Source organism: Mastigoproctus giganteus, chromosome 9 (assembly GCF_048544385.1).
Source record: "Mastigoproctus giganteus isolate SK-2022 chromosome 9, ASM4854438v1, whole genome shotgun sequence".
Classification (NCBI taxonomy): domain Eukaryota; kingdom Metazoa; phylum Arthropoda; class Arachnida; order Uropygi; family Thelyphonidae; genus Mastigoproctus; species Mastigoproctus giganteus.
Window position 1 is genome coordinate 161,819,638 of NC_143583.1, and position 14,192 is coordinate 161,833,829.

Consider the following 14,192-nt stretch of genomic DNA (forward strand, 5'->3'; position numbering starts at 1 on the left):
ATCTCCTATATATGCTTCAGCAAGAAGGAGCATCTTACGTCGCCTAGATACTATTCAGCATAATGCTCTCCGCATAGCTCTAGGAGCATTTAGAACTTCACCAATTTACAGCCTATATGCAGATGCATCGGAACCTCTGCTGCATCTTCGACGAGATTATCTACTGTGCATGTATGCGGCAAAAATATACAGTCAACCATCACATCCAAATTGGTCCATTATTCACAATCCACCATGGACAAGTAATTATGATTGCAAGCCAAATGAAAATAAACCAGTAGGACTGTGTCTCAGATACTTAGCTCAAGTTTGAGAAATACATTTCCAGCACATTTCTGCAGTAGATATAAACTCAGAACCTCCTTGGATTCCGACTGTGCCTTTGTCCATATCACATCTTACAAACAGGAATAAAAAAGAGATCTCTCCAATTGTTATACAGAAGCTCCATGCACTGCACAGTTTTGAAAATAGAAACAGTCATCAGATTTACATGGATGGTGCAAAATCGAACAACTCAGTAGGTGCCGCAGTAGTTTTACCGGAATATATTATATCTGTCTCCTTACCTCATGTTTGCAGTATTTTCACAGCAGAATTATATGCTATTAAACTAGCACTGGATGATATTACCAAGCATCAACTTCTACCTGCTCTAATCTATACTGACATCCTTAGTGCAGTAGCAGCTTTACAGAACAGCAAATATTCCTCAAATTCCTTGATTCAGAATATCAAAAAACAACTCAGAGTTTTGCATAAAGAAAGAAAATAAGTGTCTATCTGCTGGATTCCCAGCCATGTTGGAATCCCAGGAAATAATCATGCAGACCAAGCTGCAAAAAATCCAGATCTTAATATACAAGTACAATTTACAGATTATAGGGATGTATTTTGTACCAAATATACTTCCATTTGGAAACAACTTTGGAGGGACCAGCCGTGCAATAAACTTCGCAGAATAAAAAAAGATCTATGTTCGTGGCATTCTAGCTCATGTACAAATAGACAGGAGAAAGTTATATTAACAAGACTGCGCATTGGGCATACTTCCTCACTCACAAACATTTACTTCTAAGAGAAGATCCCCCGCTCTGCTCTGTCTGTCTGTCAGATACAACTTACAGTAAGGCACATTGATTGACTGTCCATCCTATTCAGCTGTTCAAACCACATCCTTCCAATCATTAGCAAGCTTGCAAGCTCCTCTAACCCTCTCTCATGTACTTGGTGACAAAGCAAACCTAAGTGAACTCTTTATATATATTAAACATCTAGGAATAAAAAATACACTCTGATATATCCATCTTAAATCATTAAAATGAACATAATGACACTGACAGACACATATTGGCCACAGTTGCCCTTGTGTCGTGAAACTTTCATACCAACAACAACAACAACAACAACAACTAATACTATTATAAGCAAATTGTGTTGCAACCAAAACAATTCCCCAGTTTTTTAACATAAATACACTTCATTTACCAATGTAAATAAAGCATATTTATTTAATTCACTTTATTTACTAATGTTTAATGAGATACAGACTAAAAGACAAAACTTATTAAAGATTATATCATTCCCTTTACATTCTAGTAATACACAATGCGGTTATAGACATACATTTTACACGTCTACCAAAATAGTCATGTAATTTAGTTGCTGAAACTGATGACAGCATTTTTTTCAGTTTGATTTTTTGATTTGGTAGTTGTTGGCGCATCGGCTTCTGTGCCCATATTGCACCTCCCAAGGTTTTTGCAGTACTTTGATCCAAGCCCGAGGCGGGAATCGAACCCACGACCTTTGGGTTGCCGGGCAGGTACTTTTACCCACTCGGCTAGCCCGGCATTTTTTTTTTTTTTTTCCGTACATAATTCTTAATAGTGGTCAGATGCAATAAACGAAGAAGTTCACCACATGTCACCTAATTAGTGTTTTCAAACACTTAGTTAATTTCTGGTGCTTTGACTTTACACGAATCATCCACATTATCTTCCGAGTCGCTCCCTATGTCACTGCCTACTGCTTATCAATTGTCTTCTCACTGTTCTCAAAGGCTGTGATTTCTCCCTCACTCAGGTAATGAACAAGTGGAGCTTCTGCATCCACCTCAAACCAAGCAGCTAGGTCATTTGCTCCAAGAACTGCCAACAAGTGCATAAAAGCAGCCTTTTGCTTCTGGTTCTTAAATGTTGTTTGTTTGTTGTTTCGTTTTTAGGAGCATTAGCAATTAAAGCCATATTGCTCCGGGATATGCGGTGGTCATTCTCTGAACTTTCCGCATCCTCCGTATTTGGTGGTGATGGGTTCAAACCCGGGTCTAATCAAGAAGCGTGTGCTATGCAGTACTGCTCCTTCCCACCTGACTACGGAGGCGCCTGTTCTGAAATGAAACTAATTCAAAGCAATTATTAATGATCTCGTCTTTTTCCAATATATTTTTTCCAGTGGTTTTCAATTGTTGAGCTTACTTTCTCCCACAATAATCCATTATTGTATGCAACATCTTTCAGTGTTAATGTACAGCCACTCCCCGATTATAGACTGAGAAAATTCTTTGCCTTAATTTTTTTTATAGCTAAACTTCTTCAATAACAAAACAATTAATGATACAGATCAAATGGAAATCCAATAATTAAGAAATTCATAAACTTAAATTGATGACAATCATATAGATTTTGTTTTAATTATAAAAAAAAATGAGGGTTCTGGCATACTTTATCCCAAGATTTTTTTTTTTTTTTTTTTTTTATGAGAACCCCAAACACGAGAGGTATTATAACCTATAGTACTTAGTACCGTGCTTGGGTTGGAGGTTGAGAAGACGAAAGAAGATATTTGTTGATATTGGACTTGAACTTCTGTAGATTGTAATTTTCAGGAAATATGTATGAAGGAAGGTTGTTCCAGAAAACGGCAGTTGAATGAATAAATGAGGAAGATGAAAAGTTGGTTCTGTGGGTTTGAAGTTGGACAGTAAATGGATGTTGGCTGGTGGCAGCACGTGTTCGGACTGTTTTGAAAGAGAGAGCGGGAATTATAGAAGCCAATTCAGAAGAACAGTGCTCATGGAAGTATCTGTAGAAGAGGCATGCAGCAGAAACAGTGCGTCTATGAGAAAGCGAGTGGAGAGACTCTGTTAGAGATGAATCATTAATTAACCTAACTGCCCTCTTCTGAATGGAATCAAGAAGTCTGAGAGAGGTTTTGGGGGCACCACCCCAGATGTGGGAACAATATTCCATGGCAGGGCGGATTTGCGATTTATACAGAGTGAGCAGCTGTTTGGGAGAAAAGTAACGCCGAGAGCGAAAGAGAAAACCAAGTTTTTTAGATGCAGAGGAAGCAATATTTGTAATGTGCTTGTGCCAAGAGAGATTAGAAGTCAGGGTAATCCCCAAAAGAGATATATCATTTTGCCTAGAAATCGGAGTGTCACTAAAGATAAGCATAGGAGCAGAAGAATCCTTTTTGCGAGATATAAGACAAGATTGAGTTTTAGAAGGGTTGAAAGAAACTAAGTTGTCTTTGCACCACTGGAGAATTACCTGAAGATTGGCATTTAAGGAATTGGCAGCAGATTTTCGAGAACTTGAAGCTGATTGAGCAGGACAAGGTTTCTCAAAATGGAAAGTGGAATGCAATGTGCTATCATCGGCAAAACTATGGATAGGATTTCCAGTCAATGGAAGAAGGTCATTAAAATACAAGAGGAAAAGAGTGGGGGAAAGAACTGAACCTTGGGGGACACCGGCATTAGTGGAGAAGTTAGAAGACAGAGAGCCATCTACCATCACCCTCAGTGAACGATCAGAGAGAAAACTGGATAACCAATTACTAAAAACAGTTGGCAAACCATAAGATGGAAGCTTGTTTAGAAGACCTTTATGCCAAACACGATCAAAAGCCTTTGAGATTCCTGCAACTACTTGTGTTTCACCGAACGTTTCCATTGAATTAGTCCATAAATGGGTAACATAAGCCAGAATATCACCAGTGGATCGACACTGACGGAATCCATACTGGCGATCGTTGATCAGACGGAAGGTTTCTAGGTAGTTTAAGAGTTGGCGGTTAATTGATTTCTCCATTACTTTAGAAAGAGTAGAAGTAATTGCAATGGGACGATAATTGGATGGGAGGGATTTGTCACCCTTTTTAGGAACTGGCTGGATATGAGCAAATTTCCAAGCAGAAGGAAAAACACCTTTGGAATAAGAAAGTGAAAAAAGGCGGCAAAGAATAGGAGCAAGTTCAGGAGCACAGGTTTTGAGAACAAGTGGAGAAATACCATCAGGACCTGGAGCTTTCTTAGCATCAAGATTCATCAAAATCCTTCTAACATCCTTTTGACGGAAGACCACAGGAGGCATTTAATGGAGCGTGTTAGGAATGGTGGGAGGTGTTTTACCAAGATCATTAATACATGAGCTCGAAGAAAAATGGGATGCTAGCAGGTCAGCTTTATCCTTGGGTGAAGTGACAACAGAACCATCTGGTTTGGACAGAGGTGGGAGCAGAGATGGGCAAAAGTTGCGGCCAATAGCTTTGGCAAGAGACCAGAATGCTCGGCTACCATTAGGGCAAGAAGCAAGTTTTCTACTCTTAGCCTGTTCAAACTCTAGTTTGGACTGATTAATAACTGCTTTACAATTGTTGCGAGCTTTGGTGTAGGCAGAAAATGAAACTGAAGAATTAGAAACAAGCCAATTACAATATGCAACATTCTTCTCTTGGACAGCCTTAGCACATTTATTGGAAAACCAAGGTTTATATAAAGGACGAGATTTTAAAGTGGAGTGTGGGATAAAGGATTCCATTCCTGCAAGAATAATTTCACTGACACGATCTGAGCAAACGTTGACATTAGAACTTTTGAAACAGTAATCCGACCAAGGAAAAGAAGAAAAGAAGTCTCGCAGGTCATCCCATTTTGCATTCTTGTAATGCCAAACAACACGAGGTTGGGAATAGCCATGAGATAAAGGTTCCATTGGAGAAGAGACAATCACTAAGTTGTGATCTGAAGTGCCTAAAGGAGCTCTCACTTCGACCGTGTACTTAGAAGGGTTGTTTGTGAGAAAAAGATCAAGCGTATTGGCTGTATGATTAGGATTGTCCGGTATTCTTGTAGGTAAATGAACAATCTGTGCTAGGTCATTAGTAATTGCAAAAGCCTCAGCATCTCGACCTGCTGGGTCGGTGTGACTATAAAACGGAAGCCAGCTGGAGTTGTGAACGTTAAAATCACCAAGGAAAATTACCTCACTGTTAGGAGAGTTGGACTGGAGAAAGTCAAGTTGCAACGAGAGGAAGTCAAAGAGCTCCAAGTGATTAGTCGAGTTGGGAGAACGGTAGAGACAACAGATGAATTTGACACAGTGAGGTAGAGAGATTTTAAGCCAGAGAAGATCAAAGAGAGGAGATTCCAAATTGCCAAGTCTCTGACAGGGAATATCAGAACGGACATATGCACAAGTACCACCTTTAAGGCGAAAGGAATCATACAGCAAATAATTTGGACATCTGAGATGAGCAGTAGTTGAATCAACTGATAACTGAGATTCAGTCAGAAAAAGTACATGGGGTTTGGAAGACTGCAAGTGGAAATGGACATCGTTGAGATTAGAATTGAGACCACGTATATTTGTGAAATGAATTAGGAAGTCCTTGGGAGGTTTAGATCTTTTCGCAGATAAGCTTGCTCTATTATTTTGACAATTCATGGTGTATTCAATAGTAAGAAAAAGTGGGTGGGACATGCTGTATGAAGTAATGAAATTTTTGGAAATGGCGTACATGTGGTAAGAATATACCCAGATCCTTGACATAACGTGGCCTCGACAATGCTCCCTGCATACACACTACTCGGACTCCCTCCAGTCACTATCTGGCAGAGTAGAGGTAGCAAGATTATACACTAGCTGATCCGGAAGCTTCCTACAGAGTTACCAATAGGTTCAGTCCAGTGTACTAACTAGCGGCCGGCCTGCGAACACCGTTTTAGAGCTGTACCCTCGAAATGTAAGGAATATTGGATCTCGCCACGACATTCATCATAACCTTAAAAATCATCAATCATACTGCATGATCTAAGAGATAGGGAAGGGTTGGCCGGAACTTAGCTCTAGAGACTAAACATGGGTTCCACCACTTCAAGCCTCCAATAAGCAAAGTGGTGGTATTTCACCGGTTGATGAGAGTCATCTACCACCTAGTACTGCCTGGTAACATAGAGGGGCGGCGTTCCTCCATGTGGTGTGGGCGCCACACCTCGACCCCTGCTTACGTTGGTTCACAAAGTGGACCCAATTTCGGACTTCGCCGAAATTGGGTCCACTTTGACTTGAGTGTCACCCGAATATCAGTTCCAACAGCGTTTTAGACTCCCAGGTAGCAAGAACAGCTTGTCTGGCATATCTGAGATAATGTCTGTGACAACCTCAAGGACCATCAACCTCAAGATGCAACCATCTGAGGATTGCGCTTCAGGATAAAGGTGAGGAGGCTACGGAATTTCAGAGGGTTTTTGGATGAGGACTTTGTTATTGACATTCCAGAGAAGTTTTTAGAATTATTAGCATTTTGCATTTTTAGCATTATTAAAAAACTTTACATTTTTAGCCTTACTCTTTAAATATATCAGCATTACTTTTAAAAAGCAGAAGGAAAATTTATTTACTTCTACTATTTAAAATTCTATTTCCTTCTACGACAATATTCAAATCTAGCATAACCTTCTCATATAGTTCACATCTCCACCACAAACTTTAAATCGTCTTAGAACATCCCTCTATCAGCAGTTCAAATGTCTACTCAATAAACAGCTGAGTTTCTATTAATACTAGAACTTCTCTAATTTCACTTATATGCACATTATGTTTTCTGCCACTTCAATATGCCAAAAAGAACAAAATCAACGTCTATCTGTCTGTCTGAATAATGCACGTTAGTCCGGGTATACAGCAATAACTATAAAGTATACTGCTAACCTCACTCAACCACTGAAGAATCCACGGAAAGTTCAAGATGTGTCTTTGAAAACTCAGCAAACAAGGAAACCTATATGATGAATACTTTTGTAAGAAAATTAACCATAAACATAAACTTACCAACTTCCTTAGGGATAAATTCCATTACAGTTCCAATTTTGCTGTTTCCCTTCATTTTTACAGGTAGCTTGACTTCACTTGGAGCTGAAATATGAAGTTTAACAAAAAAGAAAAAAATATATAATGAAAAATAATTTTCATTCTTTAACATTCTTAAAATTTAAAATAATGTGTATGTCTTTATATTTGTATAGCTCTAAAAACAAATTTTATAGATACAAATAGTATATTTCAAGCCTATTTTTATTTTTTTATTTTAATCTCTGGATGCAAATATAAGTGCACGCACTTACAAATAAAGCTGAAATATTTATTTATATGAAATAAATTCATGTAAGGCAGAGAAAAATGAGAATAAATATTAAGATTTGAATATTAAATCTGAATATCGTAAATATTAAAGTTTCAATGTGACAAATATTAAGGTTGGAAAATATAGGATATAGAAATAGGGAGGTTATAAATGTGTGAATTAAAATAGCAGTTAAATGGAGACCAGAAGCAACAAGTACTGTAGATGTAGTTGTGGAAAGAGGGTGAACTAAGAGTAAACAAAAACAATGGCCTATACTAGGAAAGCAGAAGCAATTTTCAAACACGCAAGAAAGGATTGAGTTATGAAGCTTCTTTGATCTAAACTGCATCTGGGCATATGTCAGGACAATCTGGCTTTTGCATCTAGAAACAGAGGCACTGTGGCAGATTTTAAGATGACGTTTTTGTTGAAATTTATTGTGAACACAAAAATAGGTATTTTTGGAGGTGCTTGCCACAAATCAAAGAGTTGTAATGCTGGAGTGTGAAAAAAATCAGGAAAGCAAGGAAATTACAAGGGAGGAGTTTGGTTTGTTGCATGAGGGATACAGTTGTGGTTAGGTCTTAGCAAACAGAAAAGAGCAAAAATTTAAGTATAATCTTGGGATTGGTTGAGTCCTGTGGGAGGTGTTCAGCGAGAAATCTACTTGGAAGGAGTATCCAGTCCGGGAGCCCACAAAAAAAGAGATGGGTTGCCAGGAAGATATGAAATGGATGTGAGGAGCCTGTCTGCTGCGGAGGAAAACCAGAGTGCAAAAGAATTTAGAGTAGTGGCCCATTTCGGAATGTAAGTGTGCTCCAGTTTGTTTGATAGTTTCTTTCAAAGGAAATCTTATTTTGTAATATACAATTAAGTAGGGTTACATTATAGATAAAGTTCATGACCATGAAATTATGTAAGGGTACTAAAGGAGTAAAGAAGGGGAAAAAAATATAAGGAAATTAATGATGGAATAAATCATAGGCATAGTAGGATGAGAATGTGGTAACCTTTATTGTTATAGACAATGTGTTAACAGAAGATAATATTACAGATAAAATTCTAGGTGATGTGTTAATGCGTAAAAGGAAGTAAAATTTTACTTACTGAGAAACCCTGATAGAAAGGGAGAACCCTGCCCTGTATCAGAACAGGGAAGTAACAAAGATGACAAAGATGCTTGTGGGTGAGGTTGTAGTAAACACTACTGATGTAAGGTGAAAATACAGTGGATTCTGGTTAATTGGGGCAGCTGTTTATTTGGGACAAAATTTGAAGAACAGAAACAAAACAAGTATTTAGCCTGAATTTGTTCCACTTATTTGGGCCAACTCACCATTTAATTGGGGCAGTGAAGGCTGTGATTGAAAAACAAACTGTATGTAGATGCCATGTACACTCGTAACATAGAGATCATGTGGGCTGTTATTGTTGTTATTTGGTTTTTAGGAGCATTAGCAACTAAGGCCATATTGCTCCGGGATATGCGGTGGTCATTCTCTGACCTTTCCGCATCTTCCGTATTTGGTGGTGATGGGCTCGAACCCCGGTCTAATCAAGAAGTGTGTGCTACGCACTGCTGCTCCTTCCCACCTGGCTACAGAGACGCCACAGAGATCATGTGGGCAGCAGCCTAGTCAGTTATTTTGAAGTCGTGCTGTAGGGTGGTTGTGTTGTGTTTGTTCTGTGTCATGGTAATTGGATTCTGATAGAAATTTTGCTTGTGGTATACAAATGTTTACAATCATACTAGGTACATATGTATACTTCTTCTGTGTTGACATACATAAAAAAAATGTACCAATAAGTGCACTGATTTTGGTTTTATTTATTAATTTTATTTTTATTTTTTCCAGTACATTTAAGACCCCTGTCAAGATGAAACGCAAGATTTGTTGCTTTCAGAAAAAAATCGCTATTCTTGTCAAGATAAAAAGTCAACCTCCTAACATCAGTCATCGTCAGCTAACAGAGGTAATTAAGGTGCTAAAATCTACTATCTCACAACTGCTACAGCAACAAGAAAAACTCAGAGGAGTGGACATTGTGCATGGGTTTAAAGAAAACATCTCATAAGAGAAAGAGGGAAGGAAAATATCCAGACGTCAAGAATGCTTTGAATCAATGGTTTTCCACAGAATCTAAACAAGTGCGTGCGTGCGTGGCCCTATGCTAAAAACCAAATCCAAATCAGAAGAGTTGGCCAAAAAGCTAGGTCATGTAAATTTCAAAGCAACAGATGGTTGCTTGTCTCGATGGAAATGTAGACATGACATCAGTTACAAAAAAAGCACAAGGTGAAGATAGTCCTGATGATATGAGTGCTGAGCAATGGAAATCTGAAAAACTGCCCGAGTTGCTTAAAAAATTTAGTGGGGATGACATTTACAATGCCGATGAAACAAGACTGTATTATTGTGCTATGCTGGATGGTTCCCTGAGCTATCAACATAACACTGTCTGGTTCAAAGAAAGCAATAGATCGTGAAACAGTGTTGTGCTGCTCAAACAAGTTAGGAAATGATAAATTCAAACTTTTGGTTATTGAAGTGCTAAACCTTGTTGTTTTAAGATGGACGGCTTACAATAGGCAGTGAGCTAGTTTTGTATTATGCCAATAAGAAGGCATAGATGACCACATATTTTTAAGCAATGGCTAATGAACTGAGATGCAGAAGTGCAACAGAAGTCCAGAAAAATTCTGTTCAAATTGGACAACAACACGGCACACCTAATGTAGCTGGTTTAAAGAATATTGAACTGGAATTTTTACCCCCTATTTTTTTTTTTGGGTAGTTGTTGGCGCATCGGCTTCTGTGGCCATAATGCACCTCCCAAGGTTTTTTGTAGTACTTTGATCCAAGCCTGAGGCGGGATTCAAATCCACGACCTTTGGGTTGCCAGGCAGGCACTTTACCCACCCGGCTAGCCCGGTCGGCTTTACTCCCTAACACCACATCTCTGGTACAGTGTATGGATGTGGGAATTATAAAAAATTTGAATACCTATCATTGTGAAAAACTGGATAATTACATTCTTAAAGCAATTGAGGAATATCTGCTGACATCTTTAAAATCAATAGAAGGTATTGAAAAAGTTTCAATGTTAAAAGCTGTACAATTTATCGCCACAAAACAATTCAGAATCGTTTTGCTAAATGTGGTTTTACGACTAATTGTGATTCAGATTCAACGAGCAGTAAAGAAAATGAAACGGATTTGGAACTGCAACACATCCAAAATTGTGATGAATTTTTAAAGAATGACGATAACCTTCAATGCCATGATGAAAATGAAGATTATGAGGAAGCAATTATTGAACAAATTGCAGTAAAACACCCAGAGATACCAGAACACCAAGAAAATGATGATGATTATATACCTAAGCAAGTGACTAACCAGGATGCCAGGAAATATATCACTGAAATGAGATGTTATTTTGTGCAGGAAGGAAACGAAGGCAGTCCTTTATCAGCATTAGATACCTGTGCTGACGTTGTTCGGCTGCAATCCATAAAGAGAACACGTCAGGGTACACTTGATAATTTTTTTCAAAGTAAGAAGCCTTAAGTAATGTGTAACCTTTGTTTGACACAGACATTATTATGTATCTTCATGTTACATAATATGTACATTATATGTACATACCTACATTTTGTTTACTTTTAGCTTTAGTTATTTTTATATAAATGTTTATACCAGCATTTCTCAAACTGTATTCCACGGAACACTAGTGTTCTGTGAGATGTGAACAGGTGTTCCACGAAAAATCATAATTAAAAGTTTAAAAAAATAAAATAAATGAATTTTGCATTTTGTAGTGTAAACCACTTTTGTATCATTGTAAAATTTGTTTTTTTTTTTTTTTTTTTTTTTTCCAGTTATTAATATACTGGCATACATAGACTAATAATCAAGTAGACCACTGAACACTTTATTGTGGAGGACTTTGCATAGAGAAGTATGCGTAGAGGTAATGACACCTACGAAAAAGTAGCAATGCAGTGATCTAATATGCCATTCCTATGTGAGTTTGCCTGGAGTACATGGGTTGAAGGAGAGGTGGAAGCGAACCGATATCATAACTAAATTCACTTCCTTTTATAATTTTTTTTTTATAATTATTAGTATTTTGAAATATTATTATTAAAATATGTGACCATGGATTTGTGGTTGAAAAAAAGGAACTTTAAAACAAGAAGCAAAGTACTTCTAGTAGTGCAACTGTCGGTCAATGGGAATGAAGAAAATATTGTCACACTTCAAAGTGAGGATGAACAATCGCAGCCTTTTGTTCACCAAAAATTTGAAATGAAAAAACAGAAACCAACTAATAAAAGACCAAAATGAAAGTATGATGACAGTTATTAGAATTTCGGCTTTACCTGTGTCGGAAATAAGGATGCTCCTGATGCACAGTGCATCATATGTAATAAAATATTAGCGACAGTTCTTTGCACCCATTACACTTGCGTTTCGTAAATGTTCCATGAATACATTGTGAGATGAAATGTGTTCCGTGACTAAAAAAGTTTGGGAAACGCTCGTTTACACCAATGTAACTTAAATACGGTGTATTTCTTTAAAAGCCAGATTCTTTTTATTTAATTCATACCTTTTTGCCTTCATTGGAATGTGTTTTTCAGCTCATTAAAATTTTGCCTAATTGGGGCAGCCGCTTAATTGGGCCAAAGTGATCTAGTCCTGATGTGTCCGAATTAACCGGTATCCACTATAGTAACTGATGTAAGGTGAAGCAAATAGCAATTCATTTGATAGACATTGATGATTTGTAGTAAGTAAGAGACAACTGATGTAAAGTGATATGTGTAAACCTGTAAAGGAAGAGAAGCACCTTTTCCTAAGCAATAGCTGAAATATTTATATATATGGAAAGAAATATGGAAATATGAGTAATATGGAAAGAAAGTTAACAAATTGTAACAAGCTGTAACTAATACTTATGGGCCAATGCAGTTGCTAGAGCAATTATGCATTACGACCATAATGTGTATAAAATATTTTGTATAATATTGAAGATTTTTCATAGACGTTTCATAGAAATATAGAAGATAATTCAAGCAGACAATACCAAGCTGGATTTAAAGAAACACAAAGGATATATATATATATATATATATAAAACTTATCGTTGTCTACCCACAATCTAGATGACTTCAACTGAGGCCAACCACCCATACCAGTTGAGGTATACCACATGTGGCTGTTCACAATGCTAAATATCATATTTAATAAATATAATCAATTGAAATTCATACCAGATAATCTACATTATACAAAATTAATACATAAACAGCTCAAAGAAATACACAAACATTTTGTAATTACTCCGGTTGACAAAGCTGCTTGCAATTATGCAAGTCATATTACATAGAAATTATTAAAAATGAACTGCAGTCCAGTAGCATACAAATACATAGCATCTTCCCCTAATGTAATAATCAAAAAACTAATAGCATTGCATAAAAAAATTAAAGTTAAAGTACAATAACCTAAAATATCTGTTTATATATAGTATCCCTAAATTTCATAAATCACCTATTGCATTTAGATTCATAACATCATGTAGAGATAGTATGCTAAAATTCCAGGTAAAACATTAGAAAAGTTACTTAAAACTATATTAAATAATGTAAATAAAACTATTATAATAAATAACTTACTGATTATAAATGCAATAAAAAATAACAATATTCAGCAAATACAAACATTTGACTTTAACCGTTTATTCACTAGTATCAATCTCAACAATTTAAAAGATGTTCTCCAAAAACTACATTTGGAACATAAAAATGCTATAAAGTTTGATTTAACCTACTGGGATACTCTAATAAATTTATGTATTTTTAAGAATTACGTATATGACAGAACTTCATTATACTTACAAGTGAATGGCACCCCTAAGAAGTCCAGCATCCTGCATAATTGCAAACCTCTATCTATATTCTACAGAAAGAACATTCCAAGATAACCTACTTATGTTCAGATACATAGATGATCTATGTGTGTTTAATTGTCTGCATTTTGTTCAGGATTACAGCAAATTATATACAGAAGAACTTGTATTGAAAAAAACTAACAGTTCTGATACTATAGCAAATTACCTGGACCTTTGTATAGAAATATTCCATAATAATATAGATGTAAACGCATATAATAAAAGAGACGCATTTAATTTCAATGTAGTCGGCCTTACAAACTGGAAATCTAATATATCGAAATGTGCATGCTAATATCATTTTATCCCAATGCCTGAGGATTGCTTCTATTTGCAAAAAAAAACACAACCTGTTCAGTAAATATAATAGCATTGTACAATAAGTTGATGAATAATAATTTCCCTATCGCTTACCTGAAATACCACTTCAGGAAGGGGACAATAAATATAATTAATTTCAAAAATTTATTTTCTGAACCCATTGCTTCAATATAATTACCATAATTACGGATTTAGAGCCATGTATATTATGTACATAGGATACACTTTGCTTTCTTGGTGTCTTACGGCTTAGAAAACTTGTACCCACCGGCCTGCAAATTATAGTGTATCATTTATTTTATTTTATTTTATCTTATCTCATAATCACACTGTATATACTTAAGTTCACGCTAAGGTGACATGCAAATTCAGCACAGGGTCCTACTATAGGAACGGGTTTGTGATCCCGGGAATACCCGAGCTACAACTTATATCTTGTATTGTCTTTAAGCTGTCCTACACTCTTTGTTCTTATTTCTCTGAAATTATTAGGGTAATCC

General features: G+C 36.6%; 1 protein-coding gene across 2 annotated transcripts in view; it reads right to left on the reverse strand.

Annotated features, from left to right (window-relative positions):
• jbug (filamin-type immunoglobulin domains fbug) overlaps positions 1-14,192 on the reverse strand; it is a 1,114,928-nt gene that overhangs the window by 695,609 nt on the left and 405,127 nt on the right. For both annotated transcript variants that reach the window (XM_090381438.1, XM_090381439.1), the window contains exon 20: positions 7,119-7,202. In XM_090381438.1, the coding sequence (XP_090237564.1) occupies positions 7,119-7,202 (84 nt within the window). The remainder of the gene's footprint in view (positions 1-7,118; positions 7,203-14,192) is intronic.